Raw genomic sequence first — 27547 nt, 5'->3', positions numbered from 1 at the left:
TTTGCTGTAACCCGAGCCCCACCGGGTTTAACAAACGGGCTTAAATTTTCGGCCTTGGTCCGTCTCCCCTGCCCAGCATTTCAGCCCAAGCTGGATGAGAACAATGGCAAGCACGAGCATGACGGGCCAACCCGGGCCATTGGCAGCCATAAATTCATCTCCCTCCATGAATTCTTCCTACCGCGTGGAGCTTGGAGGAAGAAAGTCAGGCTCCCAGTATACCTCCGGAAGAAAGAGAGAGAAGGTTAGAGAGAGAATGGGAAGGAGAGGTAGGGCAGCTGTGGTGGTCCTCGGCGATCTCGGCCGCAGCCCTCGGATGCAATACCACGCTCTTTCCCTCTCCCGCCAGGTAATCTCTACCGTTGAATTTTTTGTTTTCTTTTTCTGGATTGATGATATGACATCACTCGGTCCCTGAGTTTGTAGTTTACACACAAGTGGTATCGACTGCCCGGTGATCTAGACCGTTGATCTGGTGGGCCCCACGTTGATGGATTGTGCTACGGTTATCTTTGCGATGCCAAACCCCTAACCGTCCCGGTGGCCTTCGCATAAACAGTAGAGGAATGAATGGGTCAACGGCTCACATTCAATTGGAAAAGGCAGAAGATTGGGTTTCTGGGACCTGCCAATGCAGGAGGTTTTTGGGTGGCCCCCCCCTTCATATCAATGGTCTGGATCAACCAAATCTGTTACACGCTGCCAGGACGTCTGCACAACCTGACAATGAAAGAAGGGAAGAAAACTGAAGGTTTTTTTTTTTTTTTTTGGGAAAAAGAGTTGGGAATTGAAATCAAGAACTATGAATTCAAGTACCTTTGCTTAGGGCCCATTTGGCAACTGTCTTGCGGCAGCAGATGGATGCCCTATTGCATTTGCGCAGATTAACCTATATTTTTAGCAAGAGAACGGAAAATAAAATCTTGTTTGATGTGGTTTCCGTTCTGAGGCCAGATCCACTACAAAGCTTCGTGGGATAAGCTAATCATACAAAACTCTTCATGGGAACCATCGTGATTTGTAAGCATCCAATCCATCTATCACGTGCGTCTCCTCATGTTCTCCTTGGCTGCCAAAAATTGGGCTGATCCGAGACTCAGGTGGACCACACCAGGGTGAAAAGTTGGGATGGGAACACCCACCATTAAAACCTTCTGGGTTATGTGTGGGGCTCACCTTGTCTTGGGTGACCCATCGATTTGGGGCCCATGGGGAGGTCTCGTGTTCAAGACTCCTCACCGGGGCATTTCACACCGGGCTCGAGTGGGGTAGCCCGTGGGATGCGGGGACACACTCGGGGTGGGCGGCCCATGTGATTTGAGGCCCATGAGGGGGGTTCGGCCGAGGTCCTAACCCATGAGATGTAGGGCCTAGGCTATGAGATAAAGGGATTAATTCACCATACTCTAACAATTCGAGCTTTTAGAGCAAGTGATTAATTGTCCTACATCAAATTGGTATCAAAGCGGGAGGTCTCGTGTTCGAGACTCCTCACTGGGGGTGATTAATGCAGGGGCATTTCACACCGGGCTCGAGTGGGGTAGCCCGTGGGATGCGAGGACATACTCGGGGTGGGTGACACATGTGATTTGGGGCCCACAGGGGAGCTTCTGGGTTATGTGTGGGGCTCACCTTGTCTTGTGTACGCTGTCCAATCCATTCAAAGATGCATTTGACCAGGATGAATGGACACCCCAAAAATCAGGCCATTCAAAAACTTATGTTAGGGTGAGAAAAATATGGTTTTGGATTTTTATTTTTTTGGCATGATTTTACATGGCGTAGCCTGTCAAACAAGCCCACCTGATTTTTGGGCTCCAAGGAGAAGATAATGGGGTGCACATGATGTACATTAGATGTCATTAAAACATCATAGTGTGGGCTCCACAAAATGTTTTGTAGCATTATCTTATCCTACAAAGCTTTGTTGTGGATCCACGTCTATCCTTTTCTTTTACTGCAACAAAAGCTCAAAAGAATGGTTCAACTAAAGAAGGCAAACGAAAACTGGTTAGCTGTTCATCCAAAGGTGCCCTGTTAATTCCTCACTATGTAGGTTTTAGTATTCTTCTTTACTTTGATAGATGCTAGAAAGAGTTCATCCAAAGGTGCCCTGTTAATTCCTCACTATGTAGGTTTTAGTATTCTTCTTTACTTTGATAGATGCTAGAAAGATCTATTTTGAGAATGCAAAGAAAAGAAAAAAAAGAAAGAAGAAGAAAATGCAATGTAAGAAATCATTCAAAAAAGAAGAAGAAGTAAGAATAGTAACAAGAAAGGCAATTAGCAAAAGTTCTAATACAGCGGGAAGCTCCAATACTTATTAGCCCTTTTGAAAGTGTGACAATTATTCATCCTTCCTGATGGAGAGCAATCAGAAATTTATAGCTTCGATGATTTCGATCTTAAAACAGTTCATTGATGTACCTTATTCCACAAATCTAGGCTTCCAAAAGTAGATCAGTTGTAGAATGCTTTAGTCACCTCAATCTCTCCAATAAATTCATACACTGGGTATTGTATGGTATAGGAAGAAAGAATGTAGAAAAAACAAAGGATGAAGAGATAAAAGAGTCTGCCCACAAGGAAGCAAACTAGAGGAGTCACAACTGAGGATCTTTAGAAGAGTCACTTCTTAAAAATGTTCAACTGCAGGAACTTAGATAAAACAGGCTCAATAGTATAGCCTGGTTTAATCCAACTTATTCAACACTATTGGATAGGGTTCTTGGCTAGGGGGCCAAGCTTTATTAGCTGGCTGGGTCAGCCTGGGGCTGGGTAGTTAGCTTACGGGCCAGCCTTAGACAAGCCTCAACCTCTCCTTTTTATAGCCTCAAATAACCAGGGCAGTTGACTAGTTTTGAGGGTGGTTTATTATAGTTACTTGTTTTAAGGAGTCAGTAAGAAAAGTGATTAGTTGACCTTTATGCTGGCGAGATTAGTTCACTCTTTTGTTTGGGGATCAGTGGACCCCCTTTTCTTTATCCGTAATGATGTCTTATTAAAATGAAAAAACAAGGTAGTTGCATTAAAGAGAGACCATATTTATAAACAAAGGGAAGGACTCTTGGGTCCATTCCTAGCTATTGGAAAAAAAAAAAAATCAGAAAAATCAGAAAAAATTCAAAAAAAATCAGAAAAATAAAATAAATTATTATATGTCATTGGGACATGAAATACATTTAATTTAAGTAAAAAAAAAAACCATACTCCATACATGATACATGCATCATACATTTACAATTTAGTAATTTACAAATTACAATATAGTTAACTTCTTAAATGATCTTAACATTAACAATTAACATTTTAGTTAGTACTAGTAGTTACATACTTACATTTAACAAATAACAATAACAAATATGAAATATGAAATATCAAATATCCATATTCAACATTCAACACTACATGTACATGATAGTGATACAAATACAATACATAATATATCAAGTTATCAATGATTCAATATCAAGTTATCAACAAACAATCGACAACATCAACACACTTAGACTTATGAGACAAGACAACCATTAAACAAAATTAAGAAGTTATGTATTTATTATTTATCTAATCATTAATCAATAATCATGATATACATTGATCTAGCATCCATTGTGGCACATCACCACCAAGTCCACCACCACCACCACCACCATCATCATCATTCGAGTCATCTCCTTCTTCCATATACACTTCTTCTTCTTCCGTTTCTTCGTCATCTGTACGTACTAATACTTCATCAACATCCAATGGTGGATGATCTTCAATTTGATCATCATTATCACCTTCTCCTTCTTCAATCTCCTCAATCTCATCAACGGGTTGACGGCTACTACTCGCCCCCCGGCTTCCCCCCGTCCTTCGCCTTCGAGTGGTACTACTACCTTCACCAGGTGTCGATCCATATGCGACATCTTCAACTTGTGCCCATGTCAGATCCTCTCCAGCAAATACCGGGTCCTCCGTCTCTACGAGCCACTCGTTATCTGCATCCAACTCATCTAAGCAGATAGGGTCAAAGAAGCCGGGCTTTTCTTTCCTACTTTGGAATCGTTCTCGCAATTTTTGATTGTATTGAACGAAAACCAAGTCGTTGAGCTTTTTTTGCTCAAGGCGATTCCTTTTCTTGGTATGAATCTGCAAGAAAGAAAGCGCATTTGGCATTAGCTATTTAGGTAATTAATTTAGCTTAGGCCACTAAAAAATTAAAGTTTACAAAAAAACAAAACAATTACTAAACAGTCTAAACTTTTACTTACCGACTCGAACGTGCTCCAATTGCGCTTGCAACCACTGGCAGAACACGTGAGTCCGAGAATCTTCATAGCCAACTTTTTTAGAGCTGGATCCTTCCTGTTCGAGTCCACTCCATAGGTAGCCCATCAGTCAGCTGAGAAAAACAGTTTAAGTATAGGTTAGAATCGTTAGATCTTTTAGAGACACTTTGTAGAAAAACTTTTTGTAAGAGTTCAATACACAGTTGACATGCCTACACTAACATAGTAACATTCATTCATAGAGGTACTTACTTGGTAATTTCATTGTCCGATGTCTTATTACGATATACCTTGAGAATATCTCTTCACTTTTTGTGTAGAAGTCTAGCAAAGTTGAAATCTTTCCTGTTCTCCTTTATCTGGAATCATTCTTTCTAAGACATCAATAAATCCAACCATATGCATAGTTAGTACTTCTGCTAAATTAGCAGAAGCGAATAAACAGGCTGGGTTAAGGATATAAGTAGCCGAATACAATGGGGATGACATTTGGCTGCCCCATCTTCTATCTATAATATCTAAAATTGGCCTGTAATCACGGTCTCTATAGTTAAAATGGTCCATGATCTTATTTTTCGCCCTCTCCATCGCATCATATATGTAGCCCATTGCGGGCTTCTCATCCCCGTCCACCAATCGCAACACAGTGACTAAGGGCTCGGATGATTTTAGCGCCTTTACCACTTGAGTCCAAAAACTTTGAGAAAGAATTGTTTGTTGAACCCGTTTCCCTTCAGCCTTCTTTGACCAAGGCCCACTTGTAAAATCGGCCGACACTACAAAGCTTCTAAGTTCTGATTTCTTTGCATGTAGCCTTTGTAGTGTTAAAAAGGCTGTAGCGAAACGGGTGACTGCTGGACGTAGCAAGTTACCCCCAATGTGTTTTCTCATTCGACTGAGAAGAAGGGCGTGTTTGTACATAAAGACCGTGATTCTTCTAGCCCTTGCAATCACGTTTATAAATAATCTACCTATATCTTCTAACATAAGATCAATACAATGGGCCGCACAGGGGGTCCAAAATAAACGTCGCCTCTTCTCCATAAGAAGACGACCGACCATTACATACGAGGCTGCGTTATCTGTAATTACTTGTACAACGTAGTCCTCACCTATTTCTTCAACTACACTATCTAGTAAGTTAAACAAATATTCTCCTGTGTGTGAATGGCCCGACGCATCCACTGACTTCAAGAACATTGTCCCAGCTGGACAATTTACCAAAAAGTTAATGAGAGACCGACCGGATCTATCGGTCCATCCATCGGCCATTAGTGAACAACCATATATTTTCCATGATTTCCTATATTCAGCTATGAAGGATTGTGTATATTTAACTTTAGTTTTTAGGCATGTCTCCATCATTTAATGATATGAAGGAGGTTTAAGCCCAGGTCTAAATTGACCTATAGCCTCAATCATCACCTTGAAGCTTTTCGATTTAACGGCGTTGAAAGCAACGCCGGTTTGGTAAAACCACTTAGCAATATATTGAATTGTGGTTTTCCTATCTTTTTGTTTATACCGGTTCTCTAAAGTTGTTTGAGCCGGCCCTTTCCCTCTACCCCTTTGGTCGACCACATCCTCGGGGTGTGGTCTACACCATCTATCTATGGGCTCATGCCCTCAGACTCTTTTCGATGGTTGTACTTGTGGTCTAGACCGGCCTGTTGAAGTAGAGGGAGTGGGACTAGCTTCATCTACATTAACTACATTTATATCTTCATATGCATCTTGTTCCATATATTCCTCCTGACGTAGGGCACTATCGCATTTCTTTCTTGATTGTTTTTCCATATACTCCACGATCTCCCTTTGGGTTTCTGGAGTAATTTTGTCGCATGCTTTTGCATTTGACCCTGGTAAATGTGCAAGGTGTTGCTTGTGCCTTGCAATGCCACTGGAACTCACAAACCCATATAACTCACATACTATATGATTCTTTTCGATAGCGCTACGGTAGTGCCCATACTTCCAACCCGGGTCATTCGACTTGGGCTTCAAAGAGGAAGATTGGGAAGAAGACATTATGATGGTGGATAATGGTAGTGTGTGTATATTATTAGCACTAAAAAGTAACTAGCTAGCTACTAACTAGAAACTAGAAAGTAAACTACAAATAAAAAGAATAGTAAAGTAAGAGACTAAGAAGTATAAGAAGAAGAACTAAGAAGTAAGAAAGAAGTAGATCTAAGAGACTAAGAGAGTAAGTAAGAGTAAAGACTAAAGAGCCTAAAGAGATGGGACTTGGGAGAGAGAGAGAGAGAGAGAGAGAGAGAGAGTTACACACTTACACTTACACACTTACACTTGTAGAAACTAGAAAGGGAGAAGAAGAGGGAGAGAGAGAGTTGAGTTACACTTACACACCTACACTTGTAGAAAGGGAGAATAAGAGGGAAAAGAAAATGAGAAAAAGAGAGAGAGTTGAGTTAGAGAGATAGAGAGAGAGAGAGAGAGCAATTTACACACAAATAAAAGTAAAATTACAAATTTAACAACTAACAAATCTAAAAGAGGTTCCCAACTTCAAATCTTGTTGTAACTTGTAGTCTTGTACTTGTAATCTTGAAATCTTGTTGCAACTTGTTGTAAGTTGTAAGTTGTACTTGTAAGTTGTAACTTGTCACTTGTCACTTGTAAGTTGTAAGATGTAACTTGTAGTCTTGTAATGTAAGTTGTAACTTGTCACTTGTAAGTTGTAAATTGTAACTTCAAACTTATAAGTTGTAACAACTAACAATTAACAAAGTAAGTAAGTAACAACTAACAAATCAATTAACAAACAAAATATTTTTTAAAAAAACAAAATGATAGAAAGAAGTTGTTAGAAACTTAGAATTAGAAACTTAGAAGTTAGAACTTAGAAAACTTAGTGGATATAGATTGGAGAGGACTAGAGGAGTGAGGAGTCTCTTGACTCTTGTCTTAACTCTTGATCTTGAATCTTGAATATGGATGGTATGAATGATGTATGATGTATCATGTATCATGTATCTTGGATTCTTGAATCTTGAATCTTGATTCTTATTGTACCCTCTTGATTCTTGAAAGTTGAAAGAAAAGAAAAGAAATATGGAAATGGAATATGGATGGAGAGGAGTGGATGGAATGTAGAATGTAGATTGTAAAATGTAAAGTGCTTAGTAAGAGAGGATGTAGTAAGAGAAATAGAGAATAGAGAGAGAGAGTTTGAGCTTTTTTTGTAAGTAGGAATGCTTAGAATGCATATATATATAGAGTAAAAATCCGGATTTTATTTTATTTTTTTAAAAAAAAAGGTCAAAAAACGGTCAGAAATCTGACCGTTGGCCAATATGCGATCGCATACATCGCATATGCTGGCACATTGTTTGGGGATCAGTGGACCCCCTTTTCTTTATCCGTAATGATGTCTTATTAAAATGAAAAAGCAAGGTAGTTGCATTAAAGAGAGACCATATTTATAAACAAAGGGGAAGGACTCTTGGGTCCATTCCTAGCTATTGGAAATTTCCTTCCCCAGGAACATGAGAAAAAGATTTAGAAATGTCCATGCAAACTGCCATAATCTCATCTACTCAATTACCCATCCTCCAAAGAAACCTACAATTTGGAAGATCCTTTTTTATTGCATTAGTATTTTGTAGTATCCTTTGATGATTATCAGATAAAGGGATGTCTGGGCAACCTCTTTGATCCCAGCTTGGTGAATTATGCCTCCAATCCCACTGGACTAAATTTCAATGCAAACTGTCTTTAGCATCCCAACTAGAGTAGTCTTCCAAACCAAGTGACTTTCCATGCTACTTTTGTCCTCAATAGCCTTTTATGAGCCACTGAAGCAATAATTCTTTCTTTTTGATAGGTAACACAACTTTTATTAAAAATCGCAGGCTACGCACTCTAGCCCAACTACAAATTAAACAAAGGAAAAAAGATTACAAACATCCTCAAGCTTGGCCACAGATGCCCAATCCCTAACATCCCTTCTAATAACATCCAGCTTTCCAGATGTACCCCCACAAAAAAGGCTTTCTAGAAATTGCCCATAATAATGCCATCCTCCACACTCCTCTAACCCTTCTCATCATTACCTAGTTCCTAAAGTCCCTCAAGTGTCCTTCACAACACCCCAGCAAAACCCATTCAATACCAAACAAGATAAAGAAGTCCTACTCTTTTCTTGCAAGTGAACAATAGATGAAGAGATGATCCACCAATTTCACTCCTTGAAGACATAGAAGACAAACATTGGTGATACTGATAGGCATTATCAATAGTCAACACTCTCTTCCTAGCAACCAACCACACAAAAATGCAACTCGGGGAGGGTGCCATAAAACCAGTGATGAAGCGGATGAGAGGGTAAATCAGTATGGATGAGACTTCACAACGTATGCAAGATCTAACCTTTCCTTTTTTTTCTCTACTCCACACCATTGCATCCTTTTGCCCCCAAAGAAGGTAACCACCCATGAAGGAAATCCAGGAGCTTAACAAAATCAACCGCTTCCTCATTCGAAAAATGTCTTTGCCAAGGGGCAGACTAAACCATGCTATTTCCAATCACTAAGAAACATCAAGCAACCTCAATGCCCTTAACCGTAGAAAGCCGAGCTAGCAACGAAAACCCTAAGAGTCTCTTTCCCACCCACCTGTCTTCCCAAGACCAGATCTATCGGCCGTCAGTAAGGGAAAAGAATACCCGCTTTTCAACCAGGGATGCCGCCCTTGACATCCAGTTCCGAACATGAGAAGCCCTATAAAGAGAGGAATGGTTCACCCACCATCATCCTTTATGGACCCCATACTTGAACGCAATGGCCTCTCTCCAAAGGTTACCCCCTTCCATTCTGAACTGCTACACCCATTTTCCTAAGAGGGCCTTGTTCATAGTTTCCAAGTCCCACACTGCCTCACACGACGGGCCACCCACCTTAAGTGTGCCCCCACTTCACACAGGCCATCCCACTTGAGCCCAATGTGAAAATGCCCCTGCATTACATGGCCTCCTTCTAAAGGTTTACCCTCTTTTGTTCTGAATTGCCACGCCCATTTTCCTAAGATGACCTTGTTCATAGTTTCCAAGGCCCACAAACCGATGCCTCCTTCATTGATAGGCTTGCAAGGTCTTCCCACTTGAGTAAATGGAACTTGTGATTTTCTTCGGTTCCCCTCCACAATAATTCTCCCACAGGCTCTTTAAAAAACCACATCGAAATTCTCCATCTTGTCATGAGACATTTTATTTTATTTATTTATTTCTAAATGGACCACATCATAGCAAGAAGATCTAGGATCCAACGAATGCTCTTGGGGGAATTGGAAGTCAAAATTGCATACTTGCATCAGCTTAGCAGGGGGTTCCAGCATTGACCAAGCTGCTCCAAACTACTTGAGTAGATATGCATTAGGCATGTGATGGGTCGATGTGCGAACAAATAATTTACATATTCAGTATCAATCAGACAAAGGATGCAGCAATTTTGAATGAGTACTTGACCCTTTTTGGAGGGATTAGTCGACCACTTTGTTGCTCCAAATTGTCTTAGTTCTCCTTGTGCATTAATTGTCCAATATTGAAAACATGGCAGGTGGGGTGGTGGATCTAGGTTGTTTGTCTAGCGGTATGCTATAATGTTACCCTACTTTACTCTTTGGATAAAGAAAAGGGAAAATGTGACGAGCAGAAAGAAGGGAAACCAGCACACAAATTGTTTGGAGACACATGTATTGTTGCTGCTTGTTGGGTTTGTATGCTGTTAGTGTATTTGTATTTCTTTTAATTGTTATCACATGTCAGATTTTATTTCAGCTATTTCATTGAAGCTATTGTGATTCCGAGTCTATTGGTCTTGCAGGCACTTTTAGAGGTGGATGTTGTTGCGTATGGAGGTATGCTCTATGCCTAATGCAAGAGTAGATTAACAGTAAACATAGTTCTCTCTTTTGAAGAGTTTATCTTTTGCTCGACTTAGTGGGAGTTGCTGCCATCTATTGCTTCATGCTATTTGTCATGCTATGTTGTTTTGGGTTTTCATTTAGTTTTGTGTATAGGAAGGCCCGTGGAGTGACCATAGAGATCTCCTTTAATTTTGGTTTTAAGATCCCTTTGGTAGTCTTTGTGGATTTCCTTTAGTTTTGGCTTTATGAAGGCAATGCATGGGGAGCACACATATTTTGCAGTCACCTTCATTTAGTTGGTGGTTAATGGACTCCTTAGAGCTGACGCAAAATTTTTATATTTGTACCATCTCTGCATCCACTTTTATCTCGACAAGCTCCATGGTTTATCCTTTTATTATTTCCTTATGATAGCATACTTTTTTTTTTTTTTTTTTGTAGCTTTCATTCTCCATCTGGATGCAATTTCGTTACGTTAAAACTGTTCCTCATATAATAGAACTTGGGAAAATATGCTCTTAAGGAGGTTTATAAGACGCCTTTCCACTCTTTATGGGTGTCAACATGCTAGAAATAGCATTCTTTGAGGCATCCAATAGGGTAAAACGAGACAACATTATGCAGGTGGCAGCCTGGTGCACCTAGGCACACCTGGGCATTAGGCGCTAGGCACGTGACTAGGTGCAAGCTGGGGGATAGAGCTATACCTGGAGGCCAGGTAGCCCAAAACACTAGCCACATGCCCGAACGCCTTTGACTACACCGCTCCTAACAATTCTACAAATTTGTTGTCTTACTGCATCAATCTCCTTTTTAATTTGGCTCACCAAATATTTCTAAGTTCCATATTTGGACAGGTACTGATCCCCATGGTGCTCTTTTAGAGAATGCATCTATCCATCTTCACAAAATGGTATTGTACATCATTTTTGTCATACTCTTACAAAACTTATATATTTCATCTCTCTCTCTCTCTCTCAAAAAAAACAAAAAAACAAAAAACTTATATATTTCACTTTATTTCTTGTCATTGAATCTGTTGGTTATAAAAATAATGTCATTAACTATTTGTTATTATTTTAAATTTTTTGCAGAAGCCAATAGTCATCAGGGGCTTGCCGAGGCTATTGCATTTGTTGGTGCTTCCACTTAAGGCATTGGTTCAATTTTTTGTGCTTCTTTGGTTTCTCTGTGTAAAGATACCTCCTCCAGATGTTTTTATTGTGCAGGTGCGGGCAAATGTTTCCATGCATTGAGATTTTTCCGTGTTGTTTATTATCACCACCGAATGGAAACATACTGGGTTTTGTTTTCACTTTTCACTAACATTTATGTTGCCTTTAGTGTTGTACTATGTACTCTTTCTTTTTTTTTTTTTTTTTTTGGCCCTATTGATTATTTTAATGCTATTTGTTAATGTTTCTTCGTTCTGAACTTTATGTATTGTGGCGTATGGATGTTGCGTCCTGGGCCTGGTCAAGGTCAGCATGAGCTTGACCTGAACATACAATGCCTGTTAATTAATTTCTATACTAATGGCATGTGATACGTATATGGCACTAGGCCTGACCGGCAGCTGACTCAATGGACCAATGATCTTGACCGATCTAGGCCTGATAACTAATTGGGCCTGAACCTGTAGTGCCAACCTGATCCGTAGGCCAACAAGTCTAGGCTTGAGCCCCTCCCTTCATGGGGCAGGTCTTGAAGACCAGATTGGATGGCTTGACCTGTTATTAGCTTTATCTGAGGGTACTATCGGTTGATGCCTGTGTGTGAACACAATGTAGCAACATATGCCATGTGATGCAGGCCTATGAAATCTTCAACCAGGACATTCCGACTCTTAGATGGATCCCAGATCAATCAAATGTTTCCAAAATAGGATGCCAAGTAGCAGTATGCCACGGACATGACACTTCCAAGAGACTAGATCAAAGACTTTGCTAATTTGTGCTCAATTGCACGCTAAAGGCTTTGTACAGTGTGTGGGGTTGTGTAGAGAATTTTAGAGAAGGCTAGACTCATGTAGGGTTGCATAGAGTAGTGTAGAGAGCTCTAGAATATTCTAGGGTTCTCTAAATGGGCCTTTGTAGGAAGAGAAGTGTAGAATTATGTTGAAGGTTTCTAAGGATTTTGGGTTGTTAGATGCTGCCACATGGCCTCATCCTAGCCATCCATGTAAAGTAGCTAGAAGGTTCTTAGGTCTATAATCTATATAAAGAGGAGAGGTCCTTGCTTGTAAGTTGTAACCATGCATAGAACCCTCGGAATCCTTAGAAAATTGTAAGCTTTGGAGCTCTTGTTTAATAGAATCACTTTTCTATTCTCATTTATCTCTATTGCATCTCAGCGGGGTTTAGTGCACAACACTTGGTGGAATTTTCAACGAAACTTCAAGAGATGTTATAATGTACATATTTGCATATTTAGAAATAAAAATATTAAAAAAAAATGCATACATAATAAGTTTCCATTTAATGGGGCCTTAAAAGCATGTGCCGTTGTAAGAAATCAATCTAACCATCTCATCTAGCCTATTTAACCATCCAACCTTTCATCCAAACATCCATCAATATTGCAAAATATCAACAACACATGATATTTCACCAAGAAATTATCAACAATTGGAAAGGAAACGAAAGATTGTGGTCTCAATATCACGCATGTTGCGATATCGATAATATCGAGATATTATCAATATTATAAATGACAAATTGAACACTACATACAACCATGTGCCCATGAAAAAAAAATGAAATAAATTTTTTTTTTCTAATAAACAAAATTATTGAAATATCGTCAATACACTTATGATACAAGCATTACCTAGAATTTAAATAATCAAAAATAGTGGCGATACATTGGCGATATTGATGCATTGACAATTCAAGCGACACCTAGAATTTACATAGTTGAAAATATTGGTGATTACAATAGTGATATTGATACGATGGCGATATTTAGCGATACATTGCTAATACCTGAAATTTCTAATACTACCAACATTATCGGTATCGCTATTAGCGTTATTGATATCGATGAGCTAGAGATAAAGATAACATCGGAGATAATTCAAACATTGTAAGTTGTAACCATGCATAGAACCCTCGGAATCCTTAGAAAATTGTAAGCTTTGGAGCTCTTGTTTAATAGAATCACTTTTCTATTCTCATTTATCTCTATTGCATCTCATCGGGGTTTAGTGCACAACACTTGGTGTTTGCACTTGGGGTAGTTTAACTCATCCACGACAGAAATGTGGTAATGAGTGTTGCACATCCATGCTTGGGGAAGCACTTGGACCATGACAAGTATCTGTATGCCTGTATCTGCAAAGTTTTGTTTAAACTGTAATTGCCTAAAATAAGATGTGTAGATTTAGAAAATTACCTCCAAAATCATCAGAGAATTTGGACAAAAATTGCATGTGTAGATCCAGTAAATCAGCCCATCCAGAAAATCAACCCCCAAAATCATATCAGGATCAACAAAAATTGGCCATAATAACCTTCCAAAAATAACGGCTGCCGTCAAGAAGTTAGAACCCCAAAAATCTTTAATGAATTGTCAAAAAATTCACTGCATGGTGGGCTCTATGCCGTGCCTTGAACCTACATAATTTCCCTTGAATTGGAGATGACTCTAACGAGTTTGATAATTCATGGCATTGATGTCTGCGTCTAGCTTTTTCAATTTGTTATCCATAATATAAGTGCATTTGGAATGGTGCTCTATTTATTTTTTTTTATTTTTTTACTGCTTGTATTAGCCTTGTCCAAGCCCTGCCAAGTAAAGGCTTCTTCCATTTTAAGAAAGGGGCAACTGCCATGTGTCAAATGTATTATAATCAGCTCCAAAGGAGCTTTACATCTTTCCTTCTGCAAGACAACTCCTAGGAAGGGCCTATGCGATCGCACAATCTCATATGCCATGGCATATATATATATATATATATATATATATATATATATATATATATATATATATATTTTAAATAATAGAAATTTGAAAAAAGGAAAAATAAAAATTGAAAAAATTCTTAAAAAATAAGAAAAACTTGCCTAATTAGTACACATGATTGGATTGGGTTATTTTACTTATTTCATTATAGTTTGAGTGTTTCATTAAGTTATATATTTAATTACTTATATTATATTATATAAATTTTAACAAAACGATCAAGCTACATTAAAAGAGAACTAATTATTATAAACTTCGAACAAAGAAATTTTACTGATAAATGGATAACTTGAAACAACTTACAAGTTATAACTTACAACTTAATTACACAAAAAGTAAGCACAACTTCTAAAATACAAAAAATAAACATACTTGAAATGATTGTAGAGAGATTAGAGTAAGAGAGAAAGAGTAAGAAATTTAGAGCTTTGGAGTAAAGAATAGTGAAAATGGAGGGGATATGAGCGCCTATTTATAGGCAAAAGTTCTCCAAATTGAAATTGGAATGGTGCTCTATTTATTTATTTTTATTTTTTTACTGCTTGTATTAGCCTTGTCCAAGCCCTGCCAAGTAAAGGCTTCTTCCATTTTAAGAAAGGGGCAACTGCCATGTGTCAAATGTATTATAATCAGCTCCAAAGGAGCTTTACATCTTTCCTTCTGCAAGACAACTCCTAGGAAGGGCCTATGCCCTTCTGGCGCATGTATTTACACAGTATCCCATTGATCTTGTATTTCCTTGCCCTGCCATAATGATGCCATGCCATTAAATGAGGGTCTCAACCTAGCCTTTATCCAACCTTTGATAAATGGGGGTCTGCCATGTCAGACTCCTTGTGTACATGAGTACTTGTTGTAACACCCATGACCGAAGTCCTGCGAAAGGAATACTTGATTGGAGTGTCAGGCAGGCAGGGGGTTGGCAACCCATCGTCATCCCAATAATGACTTGCTGAGTGGCCAAGCTTCGATCCATGTGGTTGGCAGGTGATTGTATGCATCTGCAGGCAATAGTCTCGCCTCGAAAGGGGGTGGGGACACCCTGTCGTCATAAAAAAAATTGTAAATTAGCAATTTTAAAACTTTGTTGTTTCCATATGGGCCACCTAATAATTTGATCTGCCTGTTTTTGGGCCAGTTAGGGTCCACTTGTCGCCTGCTTGGGCATTTAACACGTGCCATGTTGGCATGTGTAGCCATGTGGAGCATGTCTATGCTTCATGGAGATCTATATTTGTCCACCATGCTTCAATCTGAAGTAAATCAATGAATTGATGGTTTTGTCCTCAAAGGATGTACTTTGCAACACATGGTTCATTTATGGAAAGGTCTTTTTTTTTTTCCCCCATCTCATACATTTTGTTTCAAATTATCGGCATACATTTTTCATAGGCAGAACCAGAAGGTTCAATAAACTTATTTATATTTCTCACTTGAGATATGGTAGTTAGTGCCCAACAAGTCCAGCAGCAGTTCTCAATTTGGTTGTCTTATTCTCTTTTTTGGGCTTCTGCAGAACCCACCTTCTATTCCAGCATTGATTGCTGTCAAATTTGCTAGCTGGTGGAGGCAGTCTGCGTTTGTAGTAGATTGGCACAATTTTGGATATACTCTGCTAGGTCTATCACTGGGGAGAAGTAATATCTTGGTGAAGATCTACCATTGGTATTTATTGATTTTGCTCCAAAAACTCTCCCTTTGTTTATGAATAACTTCCATTGGTTGCACGGAAAATGAACAATTTTGTCTCTTCTTTTCTAGGGCTGAGAAGCATTTTGGGATGAAAGCTGATGGGGCCTTATGTGTTACAAAGGCAATGCAGCATGAACTAGCTCAAAATTGGGGAATCAAGTAGGCAGGGTTAAAACAAATGCATTCCTTTGGCTTGTGCATTAAAAATCACAAGTGTTCTTGAAGTGAAATTTCTGTTAATTACCTCTTTTAAAATGATTAGGGCAACAGTTCTATATGACCAGCCTCCTGAGTTTTTCCATCCTGCTTCGCTACAAGAGAAGCATGAGGTGAGTCGGTTGTGTTTTGTCAGCTCTTCTTCGAGGAAGTTTTCTTTTAGAAGCTTTTAAAATGTGACATTTGGATTCCTTTGTAGTTGTTTTGCAGATTGAAAGGAGATCTCAGTAATCTTTGTGACATTCGTGATTGTATCAGCTTTGGTAATGTTGGTAATTAGTTAACTCAATTAGTCTGTAGGTATGATTGGAATTCAGTCAAATATGAATGTTCTTTGTGATACATTTTAAACTTTTCTTCAGGAAGAGATGGCAATGCTGCATTCCAAACGGAGGAGCTCAATGCAAATAACACTCTCTTTACCACCCAAGTTGGCAATGACATTTTCGCAAAGCCGAGTAGGCCAGCCCTCATTGTTAGCAGTACTAGCTGGTGAGACAAACTTATAATTTGAGTTTGATTTTTTTATTTTTTAATGGCATATATTGAAAATACGGAGTATAGAAACTTAATATTTTCTGAAGTTTGCTTGTTACATTCTTATCCTGTGAGGTGAAATCCACCAGTTATTTATAGAAAGTGACCTAGGAGTCTAAGACCTCTATCTATATGAAGGGCCTTTGATCTGCTAGTGGAATATAATAGCTAGTCTTGAGGTTGTGTCTACGCACTTAGGAGCTCTGGATCTTTTTCTTTTCTCTTCTTTTCTTTTATTATTATTGTTGTTGTTGCTATTATTATTATTATTATTATTTTAAGGAGCTCTAAGTCTTATCAGTGTATCCCAACTCATTAAATATGGGATATTTTTGTGCTTTCCTATTTCTTATATCTTATTATGGTATCGGTAGATCTGCTTTTGTGTGCGTGCATGTGTGCGAACTCACTTGCCCTTTCCTGATCATATATCATGATATCAGAGTGGCTTAGGTCTTGTTTTAGTTATTGGTTTGTCTTGCTATGGTTTCATCTGACATATGCTATGTCCATTGCTGCTCCCTTTAATCCTTGCAAAGAAATCAAAATCACATGCTGTATTTGGTGTCCATTTATGGATTTGACTGGCACACTGCACTGACATCCTGTAGGAATTTTGCCCATCAAAAAGTGAAATCATGTTAGTCGTTGTTAACCATCTTTTGATGCTAGATTCAGCTTCATTTTGCACTTTGTGTGCTATAAAATGCTGAGTGCTTGACTTTGTCTGACCAAGTGTTGACCAATGTTCTGTTGATCCAGTGTTTCACATGTCGAAATTCAATTATTCTTCACATGTTGAAACTCAACTATTGTTTGCCTAATAGTCTTGACTACTTGTAAGCTTGCATCCTGAAATTGAACTGTCTATCACTTAAATACATATATGATCTACCTAATTTGGATTTTTTGGGTCAGTTCATCTACAGAGATGATCCACTGGATGTCCAACATGTGCCAGGTTGATTTCTGACATGTGAGATCACTTTTAGTGGTCCATGTGGAGGTGTGAGTGGACTTATAAGACTCTCCTCACTATCTATAGAACTTAAGTCTGATTTCCTTTGTAATAATTTTTTTGACTGCACAAAGGGGTTATTATCAGACAATCATTGCAAATCTCAGACTAAATGTCGATATATGTGGGTTGGCAATTCAATGATGACAAACCAGAACTTTAGAAAGAATAATTGTAAATTTTAGATGTTCATGATGGTTTACTTATTCCTTTTTTCCACTTTTAATTCATCTGGAGATTCTTTGTCATGCAAATGACTGTAAACAAAGATAAACAGATGTAATCAAATTGAAATTAAGGGGTCCAAGAGGCAAGAATACCTTGGGTTCACAGACATGAAACATCTTAGAAATTGACTGCTTTTCTCAGGACTGCAGATGAAGATTTTAGCATGCTTCTGGAAGCAGCAGTTATGTTTGATAGGCGTGTTGCAGCTATCCTAAACGAGGACGACTCAGTTGAGGAAGAGATGCTTTGGATGGACATTTGTAAGGGGAAGCAATACTTGTACCCAAGGCTACTATTCATCATAACCGGTAAGCATTAGTTCATGAAGACTGCAACTTGTAGGTCCACATCTGCAGTTACAAAAGCCAAATGCTCCATGTGCACATGTGGCACATCTGTCTAAGATCTGGCCTGTTAATGTGCCGCAGCCCAACACTCATCAAGTGGGTAAGACATGTATGAAAATGTCATCATCATCATCATCTAAGACTTATCGCAATTGGTTGGGGGAGAATACATGAATCCTGTCCTGCCATTCCACTCAATCAAGGGCCAGACCTTCAACTAGACCATAGGTCAAGTCTTTTCTTACTACCTCCATCCACGTCCTTTTGAGCCATCCCCTTGCCTTTTTAGCACCTTCAACTTGTACCAGCTCACTTCTTCTAACAGGTGCGGTTCTTGGTCTCCGTTGCACACAACCAAACCATACGAGTCTACTTTCTCTCATCTTTTTACGTATTGGTGCTACTCTTAAGCTCGCTTGAATGCATTGATTTCTAATTTTCTGCTTCCTCATCTTGCCACTCCTCCATCTCAATGTCCTCATTTCAGCCACATGTATCCAATGAACATGTTATTCTTTAACTACCCAACATTATGTCCCATAAAGCATGGTTGGTCTGTCCTATAAAACGTCCCTTTCAATTTAAGTGGTACATGATGATTGCATAAAACTCCAAGGCCACATCTCGATTTTCACCTAGCTTGAATTCTATGGGCAATGTCCTTTTCTCCTGCTCTACTCATGAATTATCAACCCAACATATCGAAAGTGGTCATTTTGGGAAACTTCTTGGTCAACAGTCTTAACTAATTCCTCGTTTTCGCTCCTATATGGTTAAAATTGCACTCTATATACTTTGTTTTAGTCCGACTAATTTTCAATCCTTTAGATTATAAAGCATCCCTCCATAAATCTAGCTTTGTGTTTACTCCCTCCCTTGTCTTGTCAATCAAGATTGTTATCTGCAAACAACATACACCATGGTATTTCTTCCTAAAAAGTCCTTGTGAACTCCTCCATTACCAATGCGAAACCCCTGATATATATGCCAGTAATGATTGGGAACTCACTTGTCTCTCCACTAGTGGTCCTCACATTGGTTCTCTCTCCCTCATACATATCCTTGACAATGTCAATATATCCTCTTGAGACTCCTTTCTTTTCCAACATGTACTACATTTACTCTTTGGAGACCCCATCATATGCGTTCTCTAGGTCAATAAAGACCATATGAAAATCCTTCCTCCACTCTTTATATTTCTCTATCAATTGTCTAAGTAGGAAAATAGCTTCAATGGTAGACCTCCCAGGCATGAAACCAAACTAATTTTCTGATACATTCGTCTCATGCCTTAGTCTTTGCCTAATCATTCTCTCCTAAAGTTTCATAGTATGGCTCATAAGTTTAATCCAATGATCGACTCAATACAATGAAAAGGGTGGTGGCGTGGTGTGTAAATTGGACTTGGAGAAGGCTTATGACCATGTCAATTATAGTTTCTTGGATAGTTTGTTGCAGCGGTTGGCATGTGGATCTAAATGAGGGGTTGGATAAGGGAATGTGTTAATTCGGCTTGGTTCTTTGTTTTGGTTAACGGGTCCCTAAAAGGTTTCTTTAAGCCATCAAGAGGTATCAAGCTTTGGGTATATGGAAAGTTCTCAACTCTATCGGTCCCTCGTTCAAGCAAGGATTGGTACTCTCTTTTGAAGATGGGACTCGCGTCTGATTTTGGGAGGACCCTTGGTGTGGGTATAATCCGTTGGAATGAGAGTTTTCATCACTAGCAAGACTAGCCCCATAAAAAAATGATTTTAGCTGGTTGTTATTTGCTTCATGGTGGCAACAACGTTCAGTGTCCTTATTAGAGGAATTTATCTGACGAGGAGGTGATCGATTATGGCAAATTGTTGGAGCGATTGCAGAATATTTATCATTCCTCGGTTCTAATAGATTCTCCAATTTGAAGTTCTCCATCAGGAAAGTTTATAGTTCAAGCTTTCTACAAGTTGATCTGAAAATCATTGATCTTTCCAAGTCAGGAATTTTTTCATGGTTTTTTGTTCTATGGAGCTCCAACTAAGGTGTCAGCTTTTGCATGGCTGGTCGGGAGAGAGTCTTAACCATAGACAACCTCCGTAAACAGTCTATGATTCTTCCCCAACATTTGTCTCTTGTATATGAACGATGCAGAGTCGATGGATAATCTCTTTCTTCACTGTCACTTTGCGAGGCAAGTTTGGATTGCTTTTTTGGCCATATTGGAAGTTGATTGGATAATGCCTTCTTTAGTAAATGCGCTTTTTTGGGGTTTGGCATGGTGGGATCCTAGGAAATGATGAGTTAGTCATCTGGCGCATGGTCTTGCTAGCAGTTTTGTGGAACATTTGGAAGGAACAAAAATAGGTGGTGTTTCCTTAATAATAAATGTTCTTGGGAGGAGGTAATTTGGAAGTCTAAAAGAAATGTGCAAGAGTGGGTATCCAGGGTTAAGAATTTCAAAGATTGTAAAGTTTTATCTTTGCTCAGGTTGTAATATGGGGTTGTATTCTTCTTTTCTATGACTTTTGTCTTGTGGCTTATCAATAAAATTAAGTACTCATTACAAGAAAAGGCAAGGAAATCTGTTATCCTTCTACTTGTTTGTAGTTGTGGCCGAGGCTTTGGTAATGGTGTTATCTAAAGGGCAAGAAGTTGGTCTTTTCGGAGTTTCATAATGGATAGGGTGAAACCGCTTATTTCTCATCTCCAGTTTGCTGACGACACTCTTATTCTATGGAGCCAACGAGACTATAGTGGAAAGATCGAGAATGGTCATCCTCGGTTTTGAAGCGGTTTCAGGTCATCCTATGGAAAGACTAAAGGGAATGTTACTAAGAGCGAAGTGTTGGGGGTGCATGTCCTGAGGAGTTGGATCGGTTGGCAGGGGTATTGGGGTGCAAAACGGGTCCTTTCCTGACAACCTATCTCGGCCTCCTGTTCTATATTCGGAAGCCAACTAAGCATGATACAGTAGTGGAGAGATTTGGAAAGGAAATTAGCAAAATGGAAAGGTTGTTATTTTTCTTTAGGTGGATGGATAATGCTTGTCAAGTTTGTTCTTTTGAGCCTGCCAAATTCTGTCATCAACAAGCTTGAGAAGTTGAGAAAGGACTTTCTTTTGCAAGGGTTGGAGGATAGGAAAAAAGTTCCACTTGTTGAAGTGGGATGGGGTTTGTAAATCTTTGAAGGATAGGGGAGCCGAGTTTTGGAATTTGGAGTGGATGAATAGCGCTCTTTTAGGAAAATGGATATGGCACTTTGGGGAGGAAGAAAGCTCGTGGTGGAAAGAAATCATAGCCGGAAAGGATGGATGTTAGAATGCGGGATGGTGGGTTAATGACTCTTCTATATATAGAGCTTCTGGTATATGAGAGGGTATTTCGGTGCTTAAGAATGGAGTTAGAGAAGGGTTAAGCTTCTCCTTAGGTGATGGTGAGAGAATTTGCTTTTGGGAAGATGTGTGGGTTGGCGCTTACCCTCTCTTCGGCTAAAGACATTAAGTTTCCGACTGCTTCTCCATCATGGAAAATAATATTATTTGGTGTCACCCTTGTCGCCGTGACTTAAATGATGAAGATGTAGAGGAGTTTATGAGTCTTATTAACAAACTTTTCCTTTATATTACAATTCGTTATGATCTTGACAAGATGATTTGGCTTAAGAACAAGTTGGGTCGTTTCTCGGCTCAATCTTTCTACGAATGTATGTGAGCTCTGTCTATAGCAGTGTTCAAAATATCGGTATCGCGTTACGTATCGCATTCTTGGGATACGGATACATATCGGTTATCGCATGGGATATATCAGTTGTATCGTGTAATGTATCATTATTGTTGGAAACATTGGGAAATTGGTTGAATTTTTCAATTAAACTTCAGTGATTGTTAAAACTTAAAAAAGACATCAATACACACTTATAAATCAAAACATCACAAAAAACAAGTGCACATAATAGGTTTTCTTTGTATGGGGTCCTAATCTATGTGTTGTCAAACTGAATTGATGCAAATATATTCAATGTCTATTCATATAATTTATAAATGTAAGAAGACGTGGAAATAGAAGTGATACATTCAAAAGAAAAAAAAGAATCACTAGATTAGGTTACATACATGTTTGATTTGATGTTTGAACAAAAAGATTGCAAATGATTTGCGAGAAATTGGAAAATTTTGATTTTTTTCAATTTTCCTCAACTCGGCCTATCTCCTCCAAATCTCGAACTTAAAGCTCCCAATCCATGATTTTTCATGCAAAACGTGAAAAATTGAAAAATCATGGATTTGTAACAATTTGATACTAATTTAACATAATTTACATAAAATAAAAGGATCGAAATTCAAAAATGCTCACCAGATCGAACATGTGGGATATATCGCATTACTTTTGCGTTTTGTATCGCATTGGTGGGATACAAGATATATCGTGGGATATATCGACTGATATCGTCGATATTTAAAACACTGCCTAAACCTACCCACCACACTTGAAGCTCCGTTCCACAAGCTTGACGCCCATGCCTCACTGGCAGCTACCTCTCTCCAAAGGTTCTCCTCCTTTGTTTCATATCTCCACAAGGTTCTCTCAGGGATACTTCTAACCAACTACCTAAGGACAATGTTTTAAATATCAACGATGTCGGTTGATATATATCGTGTCCCACCTGTGTGATATGAAACACATAGGTAGTGCCAATATATCCCACATGTTCGATTTGGTGAGCATTTTCAATTTTCGTTTCCTTTTATCTTTTTGTTGAAATTATATTGAAGTAGTGTCGAATGGTTAAAAATCCATTGGTTCATGTTTTCCATGAAAAATTATGGAGTTGGAGCTTTGATTTTGATATCTATTGGTTCTGCATGTTCTCTATGATTTTTTCGAAACTTTCTTTCAACCGGCTGTCAATTGTGACTAATTTCGAAGTATTTGATGAAATGATCATCACATACACTCTAATTTCGAAATTTGAGTGTAGGTGGTCCAATTTGTGAAAAATTCGAAACTTACCAATTTCTCCTAAATTGCTTGCAATTTTGCACTCCAAACATGAAATCAAGCATGGATTAGGGCTGATCTACTGATTTGTTCAGTCGCTGTTAATTTTTGAAAAAAAAAATATTTAAAAAATATTAAAATATTTTTATTTTTTGAAATTTCCCTTCAACTAGCTGTCAATTGAGACTAATTTCGAAGTATTTAGGAGTGTTTGATGAAACGATCATCACATATGCTCTAAATGTTATTCAATCAATTTGAATATAGTTGCATTAGTTCAGTTAAACAACGCATAACTTAGGACCTATACAAAGGAAACCTATTATGTGCGCTTCTTTTTTGAGATGTTATGATCTAAAAGTCTGCATTAAGGTCTTTTTTAACAATCCCTGAAGTTTCATTGAAAAATTCAACACTTTCCCATTGTTTCCATATGTGTCCTTAAAAGTGTGATAAATTACCTGATACAAACGATATATCCCGTGCGATAACCGATACGTATCTGTATCCCAAGGGTGCGATACGTAACGCGATACCGATATTTTGAACACTACCAAGGAGAGATAGCGGCTCTTCCATCTCAACAACTTCCTTTCCACCTTATCAATTACCTTATCCTATGGATGTTTTGCTAGTTTGTTGATGCAAAGAGGGAGCTTGAGGCATGATGAGGGGGAAGATCTTGTGTCACACTCAAAGACCCTCATGAAATCCTCCACTTCTTTTGTGGTCAAGTACACACCTAATATCTCACTTTGGAAATATTTGCTTTCAACCCATAGACTATTTCGAAGAACCTCACTACTTTTCTTAAATTATCCACCATAACACTATTTGCTTCGCGAAAGAGAATAGTATCATTTGCAAATTGAAGGTGGGAGATCTGAAGACCCGCGTTTGCTATCCCAAAACCTCAAAAGAGGCTAGCCGCTCAACCCTTGTTCAACATTTTATTGAAAGCTTCCACCACCACAAACAAAAATGGTGAGAGCAGATCTCCCTAATGAATTCCTTTAGAAGTCTTGAAAAATTCTTTTGGGGCCGACTGGATGCATTTTCAAAGCTAGCCTCTCCGTCTCCCTAGCATGTAGTCAAAGAAGTCCATTTATGTGATTATATGCCTTTTCAATATCCATCTTGCATACAATATCCTTTTTTCTTGTCTTATACTGAGAATCAATGCACTCATGTGCAATAAGTGCACTGTTGAGAATTTGCCTACCTGCAACAAACACCTTTTGGACCTGAAAAATCACATATGAGAACCACCCAAACTCTTGATGCGAGAGCTTCCGCTATCTTATTCTTAGGATCAATGCACTCATGTGACCGTTGAGAATTTGCCTACCTGCAACGAACGCCTTTTGGACCTTAAAAATCACATCTGAGAACCACCCAAACTCTTGATGCTAGAGCTTCCGCTAGAATCTTATACAGTCCCCCGCTCAAGCTAATTGGTCTAAAATCCTTTAGACATTCTACATATAAAGCATGGTGGAGACAAAAGCTCTCCACCACTCTTCTCTAGCCCAAATTGTCGTATCTCAGGCTACCACAATGTCCCCTGCTGAACCAATAGCATCTAGAGAAACCCAGTCTTTTCTCCCCACATCCCACAATGAATCCACCATCTTCTAGTCACCAGCTTGCATCGCTTAGTTTCTTGGAATGCCACTAGTTGAACTTTTGATCCACGGCAGAGGTTTTTCACCTTTTCTCTTCTGCCAACACCCCAATCCCTTAACATTCCAGTTGAGGATCTTCATTGAGACACTGGCCTTCCCTGTCTTCACTTCATCTTGCTACCTGAGAGGGCTCCAGCATTATAATTGATAGAGGACTCAAGCCTTTCCAGTTCCCTCTGTCGTTTTAGTGATCTCTGAATTTTCTTCTGGAGCTCGACCATACTTTTCTGTGCTCTTTCTTTCATGAACTTGAACAACGTGTAGTGCTCCTTGTTGCAATCTCTGAAAGAGATGCCAACCATCCTCTCCATGTGACCCAACACATATCTGACTCAGTGTGTACCCCTGGCCATTGAGGCACAATCACCATTCCTCCCCTCCAGTAACCCACTGTAGTTCCCTGGGGATCAATCCCCGATAAGCTCCTCCACGCCTTCACCACCAGATGCGTGTAATGGGGGAGTGGTGAGTGCCTCTGACAAGGGCTCCTCAGCACATTGCACTCCTTGAACTACCATAGATTCACAGCTCTTGCCATTCTTGCTTCCGGTCTCTTGCTTCAGCACCACCAAAGCCCGCCTTGACCTTCCATTGATTACATATATCGAAATATGGACTGTTTAAATGAGAATGAGAACTAAAGGTCCACATTCAACATACATGTGTGGTCCACTCGGTGACAGAACCAGCCTAATTTTTGGGCAGGGAATGATAAGGGTGGGGCTGTCCTGATAATGATCCAGATTTTGCCCACATGTGCCAACTAGCATATTTCGCTTGCTATTTATTCCTATGAATATTTTGAAGTTCTTTTGCAAAATCCAACATTTACTGTTATATTTCTGGAGTCGAGATCTTATACCTCTAATCCTTAAAGGTAAAGGTCCGGAAAGAGAAAAATATGAAGAGCAAATTAAGAAGTTGCATCTCAAACGTGTGGCCTTCCGTACAATGTGGCTATCAGCAGAGGATTATCCATTGTTGCTTGGTAAGTCTTTGTTTATGGAAAAGCCAGTGTTTTTTTTTCACCTATATCCAGGTTATCAAGTACCCTATCACCACACAAGTGATATGCATTTATGAGATAAGAACAGTTCATGTGACCTATCTTCGATGGGATTTACCCTCAAATTACACTGCCCAAATGGTCCTATACACCAAGTGGGGAGTTTTTAGGGGATGACAGAGAGACCGTCTTGAGTATTTCCAACCAGAAGTTGACATTAAATGGGGAAACATCCTCTACTTGGCAGTTATGATCATTTGACCACTGATTTTCAACAATCCATCTACAGTAGGGCTCAACAAATGAACAGTCTGGATCTTCATATGTGTGCCGTGTCTACAAGGGATGCTTTTAACTCGGTCTTTGTAGATACATGCATTTAAGATTATGGTCCAGCGCTGCTTTTCTTATGCTTTATTGAACATCATTGTTGGTGATGAACTGCACTCTTTATGTCTTATATATTTGCAGGATCAGCAGATTTAGGTGTATGCCTCCATACATCTTCATCTGGCTTAGACCTTCCCATGAAGGTAGCTTACTATGATCAGAGCCCAAATTATCTCATGCTTTAACTGTTCTAACTGATTTCCTTCTGAAAAACTAATTATATTTGATTCCTTGAAAATGAATGGTAACAGGTTGTAGATATGTTTGGTTGTGGATTACCAGTTTGTGCTGTTTCATTCTCATGGTAATCTCTTACTGCTAATTTCCTCAGTAAGCCTTGATCAGATGTCCAATGCATAGGTGACACTTACCGCACATTTTGATACGATTTTGCATCTTTTAGTGATGATTCTTTCATTGCTTGATTGTATGGAAGCATTGAGGAGCTTGTGAAAGTAGAGAAAAATGGCCTTCTCTTTTCATCATCTTCTGAACTAGCTGATGAACTCCTGGTAAGCTTGTTTGGTTTTGGTAGGCTGTTTCCGATAGTTAAAAACCATGTGACAAGGATGCTTCATTTCTTAAAGAAGTGCAGTTCCAAAAGCCATGTTACATGTGCGTGTCGGACACACTGACACTCCAGAGTAAATTTTTTAATTTATCTTCTCTTCCCTTTTATCTGAAGTTGTATACTTCTTCTATGGTTCCTAGTTTGTCTTATGTTAGATGGATACATTTTTCTCTGTATTGTCATGTATATGAAATAAAATTTAAGCCATGATAGTTATGTATCTGTTTGGGTTCATGAGAAGAGGAAGTTTGGACATGTGCAACGGAGACCAAGAACTGTACTGGTTAGGACTGAGTTGGTTCTAGTTGAACGCTAAAAAAAGCGTAGAAGGATGTGGCTAGACGTAGTAAAAAAAGACTTGATGGCCTATGGTTTAACTGAGGATATGGTCTATGATAGTGGAATGGTGGAATAGGATTCATGTAGGCAATCCCAATGAGTTGGGATGAGGCTTAGATGATGGTGGTGATCTATATGGGTGTGTTGTCCTGTTAGTTTTTCAAGGTCCTTCTAGCCAGCAGTTTGTGATAATTTCTGACACCAAATACATGTTCGTGTCCATGTTACAAGTAGATTAAACATAGTATACCTAACTAGCTTGTGTGATCTTGGATGCCCTCTTTAGTCTCTTTATGCACGAAAAAAAAAAAAAGAAAACAAAAAAAAGAAAAAAAAAGAAAAGAAAAGAAGAAGCAATGAATACATTGCTGTGAGCAGTGTTTGAAGTATCAGTATCGCTGGCCAGGGTTACAGAA

At 38.9% G+C, this 27547-nt stretch overlaps 2 protein-coding genes across 7 annotated transcripts in view; one reads left to right on the top strand and one right to left on the bottom strand.

The window, feature by feature from the left end:
* The first annotated feature begins 40 nt into the window (after window positions 1–40).
* The window catches only part of LOC131218928 (UDP-glycosyltransferase TURAN), a 37070-nt gene continuing 9563 nt past the window's right edge, over window positions 41–27547 (top strand). Inside the window, exons 1-14 of one of the 6 annotated variants that reach the window (XM_058213811.1) lie at window positions 41–349; window positions 10121–10154; window positions 11021–11076; window positions 11258–11392; window positions 15643–15791; window positions 15888–15977; window positions 16081–16147; window positions 16234–16306; window positions 16397–16526; window positions 17959–18125; window positions 25703–25813; window positions 26303–26364; window positions 26473–26525; window positions 26625–26733. In XM_058213811.1, coding sequence (XP_058069794.1) covers window positions 95–349; window positions 10121–10154; window positions 11021–11076; window positions 11258–11392; window positions 15643–15791; window positions 15888–15977; window positions 16081–16147; window positions 16234–16306; window positions 16397–16526; window positions 17959–18125; window positions 25703–25813; window positions 26303–26364; window positions 26473–26525; window positions 26625–26646 — 1404 coding nt within the window. In that variant the 5' untranslated portion in view covers window positions 41–94 and the 3' untranslated portion in view covers window positions 26647–26733. Of the gene's footprint in view, window positions 350–10120; window positions 10155–11020; window positions 11077–11257; window positions 11393–15642; window positions 15792–15887; window positions 15978–16080; window positions 16148–16233; window positions 16307–16396; window positions 16527–17958; window positions 18126–25702; window positions 25814–26302; window positions 26365–26472; window positions 26526–26624; window positions 26734–27547 lie in introns of those variants that run through there. The other 5 variants (XM_058213810.1, XM_058213809.1, XM_058213808.1 and 2 more) reach the window with 5 other exon arrangements.
* LOC131218930 (uncharacterized) lies at window positions 3571–4396 on the bottom strand. The gene is made up of 2 exons (XM_058213814.1): window positions 4260–4396; window positions 3571–4137 (listed from the first exon to the last, which is right to left on the bottom strand). Exons 1-2 carry the CDS (start codon window positions 4323–4325, stop codon window positions 3586–3588), a joined length of 618 nt encoding a protein of 205 aa, XP_058069797.1. The 5' UTR covers window positions 4326–4396; the 3' UTR covers window positions 3571–3585.

Source organism: Magnolia sinica, chromosome 11, assembly GCF_029962835.1.
Source record: "Magnolia sinica isolate HGM2019 chromosome 11, MsV1, whole genome shotgun sequence".
Lineage (NCBI taxonomy): Eukaryota > Viridiplantae > Streptophyta > Magnoliopsida > Magnoliales > Magnoliaceae > Magnolia > Magnolia sinica.
The sequence above is the reverse complement of the archived record's forward strand: the minus strand, read 5'-3'. Positions and strand labels throughout refer to the sequence as shown.